The 16,517-nt window shown below is 37.4% G+C and overlaps 1 protein-coding gene across 1 annotated transcript; it reads right to left on the reverse strand.

The window, feature by feature from the left end:
- Nucleotides 1-10,663: 10,663 nt before the first annotated feature.
- Nucleotides 10,664-11,695, reverse strand: LOC149881815 (uncharacterized). Its single transcript, XM_090066105.1, has one exon. It carries the CDS (start codon nt 11,693-11,695, stop codon nt 10,664-10,666), a length of 1,032 nt encoding a protein of 343 aa, XP_089922231.1.
- Between the last annotated feature and the right edge of the window lie 4,822 nt (nt 11,696-16,517).

The following is a 16,517-nucleotide window of genomic DNA, read 5'->3' on the forward strand; positions in this document are numbered from 1 at the left end:
GTCTTAGTAGAAAAGATTCTTAAAGAATATGAACTTAAAGAAGAACAAGTTCTTTCTGTCCAACTGACAATATTTCAAACATGATTTTGACAAATTCATAATGTTATTAGCGACTGCATAAGAGTTTATTGCATAACAAGAGTTCAGAAAAGTTGTTTGTTCAGAAATTGTTTTCTTATAAATATTGTTTAAAGCACTAAGTGGTTGGATTATTTGTATCATAGTGATGAAATAGCCAATGTTAACATTTTGCTACAGTTATTTGTTGTTACAAGCAAATAACTGTAGTAAAACAAACAACTATTTGTTGTTACAAATTGGTTACTTATGAAGGAGTCGGAGTCGGAGTCGGGAGTCGGAGTCGGTCTATGATAAAATCAAGAAGTCGGAGTCGGAGTCGGAACAGCAGCTTACCGACTCCACAGCCCTGGTTTGAGCACTTATGACTTTTCCTTTATCCAGGCGTTGGATCAGAAGGGGACCTTCAATTTAAACTTGACGCTAACTATGCATTTAGGCTAAAATTAGCCTCGGCGGAGGGCTATTTTCGGGGATTCTTCGATATCCAACCATGATGAACTTGATTATAATATATATTCCACTATGCATTATTTTTTAGCAGGTGTATTTTCTAATGGGCTTTTTTATAGTTCATTTGATAAAGCAAAACCTTTTAAAAAGTTATTATTTTATCAAATTTATAATTATCTTGCAAAATGCGGCCAGATATTTCATGTTTTGTTTTTCATATTTCATATATTATTTCATTTGTCATTAAAAGCACATAATAACCCATTTGTTTTTGTCAAATAAAATTTTGTTTATATAATGCTGGTAAATCATACCATGTCAATAAATACTTAGTTAAAATACTTTGAAAATTAAATATTATTCATAAATTCTTGCGGTTTGCCATAAATTGGCTTTTCTAAATTCTTTAAAACTATAACAAATTACTTTTTTCATTATTGTATTTACATTCATTTTATGTATAAGTTATTGGGTTGAGGAATAATTCATGAGCGTTTTTTTCAAACTTATTTTAAACAAAAAAACTACAACGATTTAATCAATAATATACTCTCCGTTGTTGTTTACGACTTCCTCCCATCGTTCAATAAGTTTTTCGATGCCTCGGCGATAGAAATCTCCCGGTCTTGACTCAAAGAATTCGTCCAACCAAGCCCTCAATTCCACGTCATTATTGAACGATACACCGCGCAAAGCGTTCGAAAGCGATCGAAAGAGATGAAAATCTGAAGGCGCCAAGTCTGGAGAGTATGAAGGATGAGGCAGCACTTCCCATTCGAGTTCTTGAATCGCGGCTTTGGTCATATTGGCGATGTGAGGACGGGCGTTGTCGTGTTGCAGAAGAACGCCATTTCGCCTATTTGGTCTTTTTTGCTGAATTGCTTCGTTGAGTCGGTGCAGTTGTTGAACGTAGAGCTCCGCGTTGACTGTTTGGTTGCGCTCAAGCAGTTCGTAATGAATTATGCCTTCCCAATCCCACCATACACACAACATGATCTTTCGAGGATGAAGGTCTTTTTTTGCTCGCGGAGTCGCTTGTTTTTTGGGGCTGAGCCATTCTTTTCGCTGCTTCATATTGACGTAAAGGTACCATTTTTCATCGCCAGTGACAATGCGGTAAAGAAAACGCTGTTTGTGACCATGTGTTGAGCGATGACGAGCGAGCAAACCGCCGGCGATTGTGGAACGTTGATTTTTGTTGTTTTCGCTCAAAGTGTGTGGCACCCAAGCGCCGAGTTTCTGAACCTTGCCCATTGAGTGAAGGTGGTTCACCACAGTTTTTTGATCACAATCCATCTGCTCCGCCAATTCTCTGGTCGTTTGACGTGGATTTTCGTGAAGAAGTTGATTCAATCGCTCTTCGTCGAACTCAATTGGTCGACCGGTGTGTGATCCGTCCTTGAGGTCAAAATTCCCATTTTTGAAGCGCGAAAACCAACGGCGGGCGGTACTTTCAGGCATTGCTCCTTCTCCATACACAGCACAAATCTCACGAGCAGCTTCGGCGGCCTTAACACCTCGATTAAATGCAAAAAGCAAATGGTGTCGAAAATGCTCAGTTTTGTCCACTTGACATTCCATTTTAATGATCTGAAAATACACAAAAATAAAAAAAACTAACAAATCAAAACACACTATCTTGTAGAGCAAAACATTCTCTTTCAAACAACATAAAACATTTTGCCAATGCATTTTATTTCTGCGTGCATTTTTAAATTTGAAAAAAACGCTCATGAATTATTCCTCAACCCAATATTTATCCTTAACTGTATATATTTCTGCTGTTAAAGATAAAAATAGAAAATTCTATAATATTCATAAACTGTAATTCTACAGCAATATAGTAGATGGACTAGTTCCTTGGAACCATTGTGCTCTAGGTAGTTACAAAACTAGTTGATATTTTGTATTATTTATTATATCTCAAGTTATTCATGTACTAAAGTAGTTTAGTAAATGATCTTAATTTCTATATCGACATCCAGGGCCGGCTCAACAGCGTGGCCAAGCACCACTTGCCCACAGGCGCCGCTTCAAAGGGGGCGCCAAAAAAATAGAACATTTAAAATTCAAAAAAAAAAAATTAAAAATAAAGTAGTTTTTAGATTAAGATTTCAATTTTATAAAAAAATTTCTTAAAGAAAAATTTTCCATAATTGTGGGAACTCTAAAAAACCAGTTTATACAGTACTACTGGTATAATCCACATTGAATAAGTTTTTGCTCATGAAGCTAACTCAATTCAATGCATATTACATTTTTTACTCTTTACAAATTTAAGTGAACAAAAAAATGTTTCAAAAGAGGATATAAAAATAACTCAAAGCTAAAAACCTAAAAAGAAAACAAGAAAAAGATGTTTCCCTGTCAAAGTATAAGGGAAGTTTGGAGAAGTATTTAAAAACTTACTCAGAAGTTGTGTCAGTACCATCTGTTAATTCCAAAAGTATTCAAAACATTCAGATAAGAAAAAATCAAACATTTAACAATTCATCATATATTAAATTTGACTGGAATATCATTAAAAATTTGAGTAATATTTAAAAATTTGATTAAGGGTGAACCATCAACTAGCCAAAATGATCTCAACTGTAATCATTCTGAAGCAAGCAACCAAATGGACGCCGTCATTGAGTCTACAACATGCGCAGTTGAACCAGAAATCTCCCATAATTACTTGGATGTTGGAAGCTGGCCTAAAAAAATTGTCTGTTGAGCTAGATATTGAACCCGAATTTGAAAAACAGCGTGGTCGTACCAAATAAAGAATGTTTGCTTATGAAAGTCAAGAGGAATCAATGACTGAAGAAGACAATTTTAAGATTAACTTCTTCAGCAGCATTTTAGATCACGCTATTGGATCTTTGCAGGATCGGTTTGAAATGCTTATGCAGCATAATAATCAGTTCAACTTTCTTTACAGTTTAAATGCCAGGGACATTACTAAAGATGAGTTACTAAAAAGATGCATGGATTTAGAAAAATTATTATCTTGCAATTAGTTAAAAGATGTTTCTAGAACTGACTTGACTACTGTAAAATGCCGGTTCTAGCGCATGAACCAGTTTCCTATTCTTAAGGATTCTAGCGCATGGATAGGGTTTTTAAAATTCTTATCAAGAAGAAGTATAAAAATTAATATTCGACGTCTTTTTCTTACCCTTTTATTCAATTTCTTACCGTGCATGTTTTGTAGTGACCAATGACGAAGGTGCTTATTTTATCATTTTGTATGATCCTCTTGTCGTCGTTAGCGCTGAGTGCGACTTTGTTAATTTCTTCAGTGTAAATTTCGTGAAGACGGGATCGAAAAACGTTCATGGTTGCAAGATGTTCTTTTTCATTCATTAAGCAATCGTAGAAATTTTGGTGAGTGATGCAATTTTCTACGACTTTCTTTTTAACCCCTTTGCATTTTTTGTGTTCTTTATCTTCTTCCTCTTTTTCTTCAGGGATGTAGTAAGAGTAGAGCTTGGGTCTAAGGCCAACAAATTGTGTGATTTGCTTAACACCTGTCTCATCTTTGAACATTCCGATAATCTTTTTATTTTTACCTACCTTGAAGCCAACGTTTTGAATGGCGGGATGATCTTTAGGAAAGTCGCTCGTGTCAAATTTGTTTTCTACATCATCAGCAATGTCTTTATAGAAATCTTTTGTTTCGATTTCGTAAATGAGCGAGTCGGTATCGGTCATGAGTAATTTTGCGCAATCACCGTATTTAGGCTTGATGTAGTCGTAGTGGTGTTCAAACATCAAAGTCTTGCTGATGTCGAGGATGCTCATTCCCAAGTAAACAGGTTTATCGTAAAAGACTTTTGTTTTCTTCATGTGAAACGCGATTAAGTTTTCATCAAAAATGGTGTTTCGTTCATAACGAGTGGTTTTAGACAATTTTAAGGCTTCTTTTTTTGTGGTGATCAGTCTGATATCAACGCGCTTTAGAATATTCTCCATGGTTTTTCCAAAGACGGAGTTGTTCATGAGTTTAAAAAAGTCTTTTTCAAAGTCGTTTTCAGCGTCTTTTCTTTTATTGGTGTTGAGATCAATGTATTCTTTCATGAAAATTTCTTCTCTAAAGGTGATTCCTCGATGAATTTTGGTGATGACTAGGCCTAATCGTTCATAGAGTTTTAGGTTTTCATGATGAACGACGTATTTTACTTTATTGTTTAAATTAGGAACGAGTTTTTCAACTTTTCCAATGGTTAATCTTTCAGGAGCCAAAGGGTAATCGTTGTGTAAATCGTGAAGGTGATCGGGGTAATCTAAGTCAACTTCCAAAATGCACGGCATACGACGCTAATTTTGAAGATCAGTCATCCATTTGAATCCTCCAACGGGAAGAGGTTTGCTCATGGCCCATCCATACAAATTGTTAGCGTCTAAATACTGAATTAATTTAGATGGTTTTGAAGGGTTATAGACTTGCATGTATTTGTTATTGGCGTTTCCAAGTCGGTTTGAGATCATGCTAATCCCACTGCGTATTCCTTTTTTAACCATGTTGAGCATGTCAGGATCGGTTAACAAATCCAATTTAATTTTAGTTATTTTTAACATGGCGTCCCAAGCTAATCCAGGAGAGGTGTAATACCAGGCGGGATCAAGACCGTAACATTTCATGCAAACGTCTCTGAAATTTTCAAAGACATCAGCAAGAATCAGCACATCAGACTTGTTGTACAGCTCGTGGTAATCTTTAAACGTTTTGCATCCAAATTCGTTCCAAACCTTTTGAGCATGCGCATAGTCTTCTTTTTCTATTTTAGTGTCGTTTAGTTTGGAGTTGAATGCTTCGATAGGAGGTAATTGTGTTTCAGATAATTTTTCAATCGAGTCCATCCATTCGTAAGGGTAAATGCCTTTTCCTAATAGCAAATCTCGTTTTGTTCCGCTGAATAGCGAATTTAGATTCTTACACATGATATCTCCTTTTTTAGATCTTCTACAAGCGCAATCTTCACAATTAGCTTTGCATTTGCATTTTTTACCTTTTTTATCTATGCAGCTCTTTTTGCACGTCTTTGGATCTAATTTTGAGCACTCATCACACAAATCTTTAACAAGGTTGTCTGCTAAATCTTTTAGTGAGCTTGACATGAACCTGTAGCTGTCAATAAACCTTATTTCTTTCCAAACTTTCCGATGTTTACCTTTCTTATCGATAAAGTCTCTCACTTTGATGCTTTTTGAGAAGCTGATGTAATTTTCTTCATTGTTGGGTATGCAATTGAGTTTCCCACCTAATTTCTTGATGAACAAATGGCTGTCATAGCCAGACAAGTTATGGATAATAATGGGAATAAATTTTGGAATTTTATAATCCAAGTTGCATTTGTTATGGGCAGCTCCACGGTATTTTCCAGTCAAATGACAGTGGTCCCACACTTTATCACCGTTAAGATCTTTATTGCAAATGTGACATTCTGTTGCAGCTTCAAACTTCTTCTTATCATCATCAGTCTCTATTCTATTTTTTTTCCAGTGTTGTTGTAAATCGCTATCGTTCCAAATTTTTATAAGGTCTGTATCAAGCATGTTTATAAATTTTTTAGCCACGTCGTCCTTATCGCTTTTAGCTGTGTATGTTCCATTGTAAATGGTTTCGTCGAAGTATTTGATATAATTGACGATGGAGCTTGGAACATGCTTTTGGTATTGTTTGGTGTAAGACCGTTTTGAGTCAGGGGTACAAGTGTTGATAGGTTTGATGAAACTTTCAAAGTCAGCATACACCGCAAAGGGATGCTTCATGGTCTTATTAAAGTTTTTAAACTCAAGGATTGTTCCTTCTTTAGGAAGATCGATTCTCATTGGAGCGTTATCATAGCAGTCTTCTCGATGAATTTGAAGCTTTTCTTCTTGGTCGAAACCTTGCATGCACCTTCTGCAGAAACATCTTTTATGTTGACGAGCTGACTCTGAGGAACCGGCAAACCTACTGAAATTTTTAATGAGACAATAATGGCTGTTGTCTTCGCTTGAAATATACAACAAATCAACAAAATGCTTTCGATCCATAAAGTCAGATACTCTCAAAGGTTGAGGTGCTTTTTCTTCATACTCATAGACGTTCACGCTTATGGTTGGATTATTCACTTCAAACTTGTCAATATCATGGTAATTTACAGGAAATTTAATTCCGTCCCAATCCAACTCTTTAGATTTTTCAATCAAGTCATCATCAATTCTTTCGTTGTCTCTATTTTTCAGATTCAACGACCTGGTAACACACCACTTGAAAAAATTCATTGTCGTTGTTTTTCATGTTGATGAGAGCCTTTTTGTTTTTCAACTTTGGAGACAGCTGCATGTAGGAAGAACCGCTGAGCGGCCTGTAATCGACAAAGCTGATATCCATTCTTAAAATTTTGGACAAGACGCCATTGGATCCTTACTTGTTGTATTTAACACTATTTTCCAAGATTTTTTCTTCCATTTGACCTATTAACGTTCTTAAATCCGTAGCCGCTAGAATAATTTATGAGTTAGATGAAAAGTTAGCTGTTCTAGTAACTTCCTCACCAGTTAAGATGCTTACAGATTTCATTTCGCAGGTTAAGATAATCCTTACCTTTGTGTTTCTTTCTCCTTCCATGGTTTGAATAGCAGACTCCCTCACCATATTAAAAAAGGAGGCAAGGTCTTGATATCGAGAAGAAGGAGCGTAAGAAAATTGTCTCACAGCGCGCTCTGCTGAATGCTCAGTCATATTAAACTTTATTTTATAAGGTCTAGGAAATACGACGCCTTTGAGAGACTTAATTGTTTCTTCCACTCCATTTCTCACGCTGCTCACTGCATTTTTCACCGTAGTTGGAACGTAGGGATCAACGAGAGCATTTATTTTGTTGAAACCGTTGTAGACAGTCTTTGCCATTCTTGAAAGCCATCCTGATGCAGAAACAGGTGTAATGACGTTTGTTGAATCGACAACAGGTGTGTCAAGGATGGATGGTTCATTTCTTGTTACTCAATTTTGCAAGCGAGCAGGCCCGAATGAAATCAAGTCATTTGAAACGGAACGAGGAGCAGGAATCGGCCTCGGAGCAGGAACAGGTCTTGCAGCAGGCAAAGGTCTCGCCTCAGTCGTGCGTCTACGAGCTACATGTTGAGGAGCAGGACCATACCCAATGATGGGTTTTGTATTTTGTATAGCGTTAATGAGCTCAGCTTTTCTCATTCTTGAGATGCCTTTGATGCCTCGATCATCAGCCATCTCTTTTAGATTTTTCACAGTCATCATATCCATTTTATAAAGGAGAAAAAAAATCTTTAACCCATTTCAATTTCTGCCGTGATCAAAAATTTTAATTTTCAGCAAATTAAAATTTCGTTACGACTTAATCACTTTTATTTGATAACCATGTTTATTGTCAAAGTATTTCCAGTAGTGTCCCATTTCTTTTCTTAATTGGTAATGAGACTTGTATTCAGTCACCTCACCCGTTTCCACATGGGTAATTTTATAAGTGAAAGGATGTTTTCTAATTTCAACAAGCCTTGCCCATTTAGGATCGACAGGCTTTTTCTCCTTTTTTTCATGCTTTCTCGGCCTTCCCACAGGTTTCCTTTCTTTCACCTTTTTCATAAATTCTTCTTTATCGAGCAAATTGTTTTCATACGCGATCAGTGTCAAAGCCAACAAATTGTTTGATGTTTTGTTAACACCATTTTCCCTCAACAACTCTTTCAAATCCTTTTTTGTGTAATGCATTTTTATTACTGAAAGATTTTATTCTTCTTAATTCAATTTTTTTTCAATTCTTTTCAAAGAATTACCATTGACATGGACAGTTAGATTTGCAAAACATACGTTCGCAATCTATATATGAAGATCTACGTTTTGGAGTATCTTTCTTAACAACAGGTGGTTCTTCCACATATTCAATAATTAGCTTGTCGCCCAATTCATCAAATACAATGGTTTCGTCAATAACCTCCATCTTTACTTGTACTTAAATTTATTTATCTCAAATTCAATTTTTTTCAATTCTTTTTAAAGAATTAAAAATCACTTGTGATTTCCAGTGATCCAAAGGATCTTAAACAAGATAATTGGCAAAAATTTCGCTTATTGAGTCGTATACATGCGCTTGACCCATTTCATCAAATCTAATCGTATACTTTCTTCCCCACTCGTCATGTGCAGTAAATTCGCATCCAGCCGCATGAATTTCTTTGTCTTCATCAAACAAGTGCGCACGACCCATTTCATCAAATTCAATCACATACTTCCTTTCCATATTTTTTAATCGTTATCATTGATCTTAATCGAGTTCAATTTTTTCAGATTCTTCGAATTTTTTGATTCTTTAAAAAGAATCAAAAAAGGATCTCAAAAAGGGTGATTTTAAGGTCTTAGTTCATCCATTTCAAATAATAAAATGGTGAAGTCGATTTGATTTTTCATCTCTTCTAGACGCTCAAAGTCACTCATCAGCAGTTCCTCTTCACCAAAGAGTTGGATCATTCGGTAATGCTCTCCATCAAGGGCATGAACTAAATCTCCTTCATAAACCTCATCATTAAACATTTCACTGTGTTTACCTAATATATATTTCAGATGATAAATATCGTGTTCAAAAAGCCTTTTAATTTTGCATATGTCTTTTTTACTCAAATGACTTTTCCCGATTTCCATAAGCAGCTGATTTCTGAGAGGGCTGAGGTCTTAAATCATTTCATGAATTGGCATGTAGCTCTTTTCAAACGCATCTTTCATCAACGGTCTTTTCAGTTTCCAATAAACTTTAAGTTCAAGCTTGTAAATTTTTTCAAGCATTTTTCCAGACTGTCTGAGCTTGTCAATTGTGCTTTGCATTTTATCCATCTTTTTTAATCGCTGTCAATGATTTTACTCGAATTCAATTTTTTTTTCAGCAAATTTTTCACTTGAAAAAGATCTTAAGCAGCAGGAGCGCAATCAGATTCTTCCCACTCTTCTGCAATTAACTCTCTTTCCAGCAATCTTCCCATTTCTTCAGCCTCATCAGACGAATCATCTGACGAATCATCATCTTCAAACTGTCTTCTCATCTCTTCAAACTGTCTGTCCATCTTTTTTAATCGCTGCAAATCTCGAGTTCAATTTTCAATTCTTAAAAAAGAATTAAAAATTCAGAGAGGATCTTAATGTCTATTCTTATAATCTGGTAACACAAGTTCTCCAAACTTACCTTCTTTATTTATATAATATTTTATTTTAAGTATGTTTGCCGTTACCCTATTTTTGTAATTTCTACTTTTTCATCACCCGGCTTGTATAATTCATATCCACCAAAAAATTTATCTTTTGAAAATTTGCTTTGATTATTACCCATCTTTTTTAATCGCTGTCAATGATCTTACTCGAATTCAATTTTTTTCAGCAAATGGAAAATATTCGTATTTTTGAAGCATCGTGTCCATTTTCAGTTTTGCCGACATTTTTTTCTTTTCTTCCCAATCACAGTCCAATTCAAGAACGCGTTTGTCGATCGCTCTCAGCTTTTCTCGCTTTTTCAAATGGATCCACTCTCTGTTGCGCTCTTTGATTTTTTTTCTCCATCCTCGAAAAGTCATCCTCTTTTTCTTCCCACAACATCGCGTAAAGCTCGTCTCCTTTTTCATCGCTGTACATTTCAGGAATTTTGAACGAGCCACTCTCATCCTTGAACGCAAGAGCCTCGAGCTGTCTTTTCTTTTTTGCATCAGGCTCTCTTTGGCTGCACTCCAGAAAAAACGGGTGAAACGTCATTTTATTTAATGATCTCAATCTTAATTCCTTTTTCATCTATTTTTCCGTTTCGCCTCTCAAAATAATTGCTGCTGCGTCCCGTCTCTTTCATTGCTTTGTAAAGAGAGCCGTATTCGATCACTTCTCCTGTTTCAGCATGAGTCATTTTTACAGCCACGGGATTGTTTCAGATCAAACGGAGCCTTTCGTATTTGGAATCTATCGGCTTGACATCCTCCATCATCGCATTTTTATGGATCAGATGGTTCTCCAGCGCAATCATCGCCAAACCCAGTTTGCTTTTCGATGTTTTGGAAATGCCGTTTTCGATAAGTAAATTTTTCAAATCCTTTTTCGTATAAATCATCCTTCTATTAAGGATTTATTTTTTATCTTAGGATTCTCAAAGAATCAATACACAACGTTCATTTTGTTTCCGTCGGATTTGATTCTGAGCAGCTTGTCAGAGATCACCACGGCAAAGGCTTGAGTGTCTGCAGGAACGTTTGCGTTAAAGGTGGCTTTAATTTGCACGTCCAACACGGTCGATTTTAACCTCTCAGCCTGCTTGCTCACGTCAAAAACGAAAATAGGGCAAATGTGCCTGTAGTTCAGCGCTGTTATATTCGGCTGGGCGACAATTTCGCTGATTCCAAAAATCTTGTTGTCAAACTTGCATGCGTCTCTATAAGCCCTTGAAAATTTGTTGTTTGTAAAGGCTAAGTCGTAATCCACAGCAGGATACCTTTCGCTGTTTAAGGTCACATACATGTTTTTCAAATCGCAGTGGTTAAATACGGAAGGGTTTAGATCTTGACTACCGTCTTTATTGGTCTGAAATCCAACAATGATGTACCTCGGTCGTTCACTGGCTGATCTAGCACTTAACCTCCAACTGAACGTATTGGACACTGGCACGGCAATGGTGTCGCACTGTCTGGATCTAAACGTCAACGGAACGTCCACTTTGGACTCGATGAGTTTGTAAAGACGGTTGTTTGCCATAACAGAGGGAGTGACATGAGGCATAAACAAAGACAGTTTGCTCAAGGTTACTTTTCCTGCAGCTGTTGCCTCGCTCTTAAAAATCGCATCAACGTCGCTCTTTCTTACAAGGGTTATTGTGTGCTTGAATCCGTAAAGAACTTTTTCGTAATCTTCACATAAACCAAAAATGTGCTTCAAAGGAATGCAAAATGAAAAGCTCCCTTTATCAGCAGGCTGCTTAATGATGAAATCCTGTCTTGCGCTAAAGCCGCTATTACCTGCAAGATCGGCAAGGGCAGTGCTGTCTTTTTGCCACAGCTGATTCATTCCTTCCGACACTTGGAACTCTACAGGATATTTCAGGAAACCCAGCAAGGTAGTGGCTTGACCTGGACTGTATATGGTCTCAATCTCTTGATTCGACAACTGATAAGAAATCTGACTGAACAGGTGCATGATGCCGTTGTTAACAAGAGTAACCACATCCGCATCCACATAGGAAGTACCGTCTGCTTTTGTCAGTCTTCCTTCCACCAAAAGGTATGCATCACAGGGACGCGTGAACAAATCTTGCTGCTCAATATTGATTCTTATCTCACCGGGCGTGTTTAAATTGGTGCTAACCGGTTCATATTCGTGATATTCATATCTCTCAATATCTTCATCAATGATGATTTCTTCTGTAATGTCTAAAACATCTGAATTTGCCATTTTTCTATACCAAAGAAAAAAAATTTTCAGATCCGTGGCGGCATTAGATTCTTGGAATCCGTGGAAATTCTTTGAATTTTTATGCGATCTTCAGTCCTCTTCCCATCTTCACTAGGTCTTGGATTCGGATGGCGTTTTTCATGGACAGAGACCCTCCAAGAGAGGAATAATCGCTGCTCACCTTTGGAGGTTCAACCATTCCGGAAATAATGTCTTTGCTTTTTTGAGTAAGCGGAACCTTTTTAGAACCTTCAGATCTATGGAAAGAATTTTTAGGAGTTCCAGTCTTGGCATACACCTTTTCTAGCGCCTTTTTGCCTTGGTCAATAGCCACATCTTTCGCTGTCGCAATCGCCGAAGAAGTCAACTCTCTCCCTGCAGATTTTGCAGCTGTAATCGCCTCTCTTCCCAACTCGCTTTTTGCAATCTTGCCAGCCAAATTAGACGCTGCTCTTGACGCGCCCGATGCTGCTGCTCTTTTTAAAAAATGACGCAACGTGTCCATGATTCCACTTCCTCCAACAACGTGTTTCTTAACATATCTGTTTCTGTAAATGATCATTTTTAAATACGAGAAAAAAATTATTTGGATCCTTCAGATTCTTTGAAATCACACCTCGATGGACTTCATTATCGATTTGTACTGGTTTTTGCTAATCACCTTTTGCCTCAACAGCTCATCGCAAATGCTCACAGCTTCATTTCTCGATCCCGTATTCCCAGCACGACAAGAAGCCACGCTCAATTCAAGCTTTTCCACCAACGCATTCGGATCGCTAGGAAGAACGATCACTCCTAAACCTTTCTTTCTCCTGTCATAAGCTTTTTTCATGCGATCCTTGTAGTTATTATATTCTTCAACGCTCATCGTATCTTTCCCTTCTTCAATGCGTGCTAAACCTTTACGGTACTCCTTTTTTAACTGTTCCTTCCTCTTTTCTTTTTCAGCAAGATTTTGATCAAGCATTTGAAGATCGTGACTAGTAGGAGCTGAAACAGGATCTTCTCTACCCTTGTTAGATTTCAGCTCATTTTCAAAAGGAATGATGAATTGATTGTATTTTTCAATCTCTGAAGCTCTGGGTTTGTTATACCTCGCATCCGACTTTACAGCCTCACTCTCTACTAAAATTTTCGAGTAATTAGCCACATCTTCTGCTGTCACGTTCTTTGAAACGCTTGGATTGGTCATGAGATCCCAAAGACCTTTTGTTCCTTCATACTTTTCACCTCCAACAATCATATCGTTTCCTTCAAACATCACTCCCATTTTTCCAATCGTATATTGACCATCGCTTTTGCTCAATTCAAACTTGTTCTTAAAGCTTCTTTTAAATTTTGCTCTTGTGTCCAGATCAAACAAACTTTTTATAAATTGGTCGCCCTCAGGAAAAATAGATCCTGTTGATTCTAAATACTGCTCTGCCTCGCTTTTAACTTCGTTTTTAGCCTCGTTTTTAACTTCGGATTTTATCTTTTTGAGCGTCTTTTTGTTGCTTTGAATAAGAGGTTTAAACCGCTTTCCCACATACGTCTGAAAATTTGCATCTAAAATGTTGTCGTTGATGCTGTTCTGATAAATCCTCTTTCTTCTGTCATTAATCTCTCTCACAATTTCATCTCTTTTGTTCGGGTCTTGTATTTTAAAAAAAGACATGGTTTTTAAAATACGATAGAAATTATTTTTCAAGATTCTTTGAATCCGTGGAAAAAATATTTAATTTTTTTTATAAAAATTGTTAAACGCTTTAATCGCGTCATCTCGACCTTTTTGGATCAAGTTCTCTTTAGCCAATTCATCTATTCCGTTTTTAGTTTTGGTTCGTATTTCCTCCGTCATGGTCTTAAACTTTTGAAGCTCACCAAGATCAACTGAAACTCTGAATCGCTTATTTTATTATCCATCAACGCTTTGGAAATGTGCTCTCTAATCGTGTTCAATTTTGACTCTGCCAGCACTTTTATCTTTTCATGCTTTTCCGCTTTCAAAGCCATTCTTTTGTTCACTTGACCTCCGACAATCGATAAAAAACCCATTCCAATAGCTACCCCTTCACACGCAATCGCTGCTGGACTTGCAATAATCGTAGACAAAAGTCCTATTCCAGTCGCACCCAATGCTATGCACAATCCCTGCATCGTATTGTCCACATTCGAAATGATCCTGAAAACGCGATGGTACTTTTTGCTGAGATGAACTCTCTTCTTCCTCTCGTTGTCAATCTCTTTTTGGATCTCACTTATTTTTTGAAGACGGTAAACGTGTCCATCATCCGCTGGAGCCGTTGGAAGAGTGGGGTATATTTCTTTATAACTGTTATATTCCATTTTTTATTAAGGAGAAATAAAAAATTTTCTTCCCTCAGATTCCATGGATCCAAAAAGGATCTAAAAGAAATTCACGATGCAAAGGCTTTCTCCCTTTTTAATCACAACGTCTTTGTCGCTTCTGTTATAAATTTCCATGAAGATGTTCTCTACAGACTCTGAAAAAAGCAAAAAGTGACTGAAATAATTCAGCTTTAAATTTAGCTCATGCCTTAAATTCACCAAAGCAACATTTCTATCCACTTTAATCCCAAACATAAAAACAATCGTCTGTTTGGATAAACGGTTCAACTTAGTGTCTCTTTGAGCAAATATTTCACATCTGGAACGTCGACAAAGCCGTCTAGGAGGATGATCCAAATGATCGTTAAAATAAACGGTGCCTTTCAACTTATTCTCGTCAATACAAATGATTCTTCTCATCTTTTTAACAGTAAAGGAAACTTTTTTCTTAATCTTTCTCTTCTCTCTTTTGCGATGATATCGTTTTCCTCCTCTTCTTTTTTACATTCATGAAAATATCGACATTTCTCTTTAGTTTCTGCTATTTGCAAAAGTTTATCGCAGGTTCTTAAGATCCTTTTTGGATCCGTGGAATTTAACTTGTTAATTTTTAATGCTTCAGACATTTTCATTTGTGTTGAAATTTATTTATTTTATTTTGCATAATATTTTTTCATGGTTCAGCTAAACCTATGTCTGGAAATCACTAGTGATTTTTTAAGCATAATAAAACACTTGACCGAGAAGAAGGTAAAAGCTTCCGGATTGACCGACTTGTGCGTCACCGGAGTTGAGCGTGACGACGAGCCTTCTTCCGGCTGAGACGCTGGGCATGGAATCTGCTTCTCCAAAATTTCTGTAAAACGAAATGGTGGTGGTGGAACCGATGGAAGCAGTGGATTGGTATACTAGATCTGACGACTTGTTGTTAAACGAGGTTAAGTTTATCCCATTCCACGACGACAAGTAAAAATCTTCTAATCCAGACGAGGAAAAGAAGCATGTGCTGTCACCGTCGTAACCAGGAAAGTAGGTGTAATTGTTGGTGCTGTATGGAGTCCAAGGAGTGAGAACGGTTCCGTTTCCAGGAGGTAAATTTCCATCATACATTCTGACTCTGGATTCCCACCAGTTTCCAGAAGACCCGATGATGTGCACTCTGATGTATTTGAGAAAGACACCGTTTCCTTTCCCGTTGGTGTTCATCAAAACATATTCGCTTCCGTAAGTGGTGTTTAAATATCTGAAGGTCTTGCAGTACAGTTTGAAAAGAGGAATGGTGGCAGGAATAGAAGAAAGAGTGGAAATGAACGGTTGAATCCAGTAAGTGATGGCTGTAGCATTTTTGTTCACCAGTTGAATGGAGACGTCGTTTCTAAAAGGCATGTCCAACGTAAAGTATCCTCCCATTGAAGTGGCGCTGGCAACGTTGCATCCTTGCAAAGAGTTGGCGTATGCAGGTCCTCCTCCGAGAGGACTAAAGAGCAAGTCACAAGCAAGTCCAGTGTTGTCCACGTCTATTCCTTCCGTGGTTTCTGCATAATTCCCCACATTGATTTCTCCGTCTGTACAGATTCGAATAAAAACATTTCCAATGGTTCCACTCACAGCTAGCCACAGCCTTCTCAACACTCCAGATTTTCCGGAAAACGCAAACACAGGAGAAGTGGTTAACGTTGCGACCGTTTGAGACTTAAACCCCAAACTGGTGAAACTGGATCCTGGAACGACACTGGTCAGACTCGATTTTTGCAACAATAAGTCCACATAACTTTTTGTCGCAGCGTCTTGCGCGTTTGAAGGATCAAGCACATTGATCACCTTGTGAGAATTCAAATCCAAGTCCGCTGTTCCCACAGCGCCTGATGCATGCGTGTCCACGTAATTTTTGGTGGCTGAATCCGAAGCAGAAACGGGTTCCGACAGATTGGTCAATTTGTGTGATGTCATGTTGACGTCTGTGTATAAAATATTGGAATAAGCCACTTTAGTGTCTACATACCCTTTTGTTGCTGCGTCGTGAGAAGTGGTTGGATCTTTCACATTGAGTAATTTGTGGTTGTTTAAATCCATGTCAGCAGTGATGGTGCTCGTTCCATCTGTTTTAACGCACATGCTTGAGCTGACGTCGACGTAATTTTTAGTGGCGGCATCGTGAAGATTGGTCGGTTCGTTCAAGTTGATCGCTTTGTGAAAATTTAAATCCAAGTCCGCAGCTCCAATAACCGTTCCTCCA

Source organism: Hydra viridissima, unplaced genomic scaffold (genome assembly GCF_058129835.1).
Source record: "Hydra viridissima isolate aposymbiotic clone 2 unplaced genomic scaffold, HvirCarnegie_v1 scaffold_11, whole genome shotgun sequence".
In the NCBI taxonomy this organism is placed as follows: Eukaryota; Metazoa; Cnidaria; class Hydrozoa; order Anthoathecata; family Hydridae; genus Hydra; species Hydra viridissima.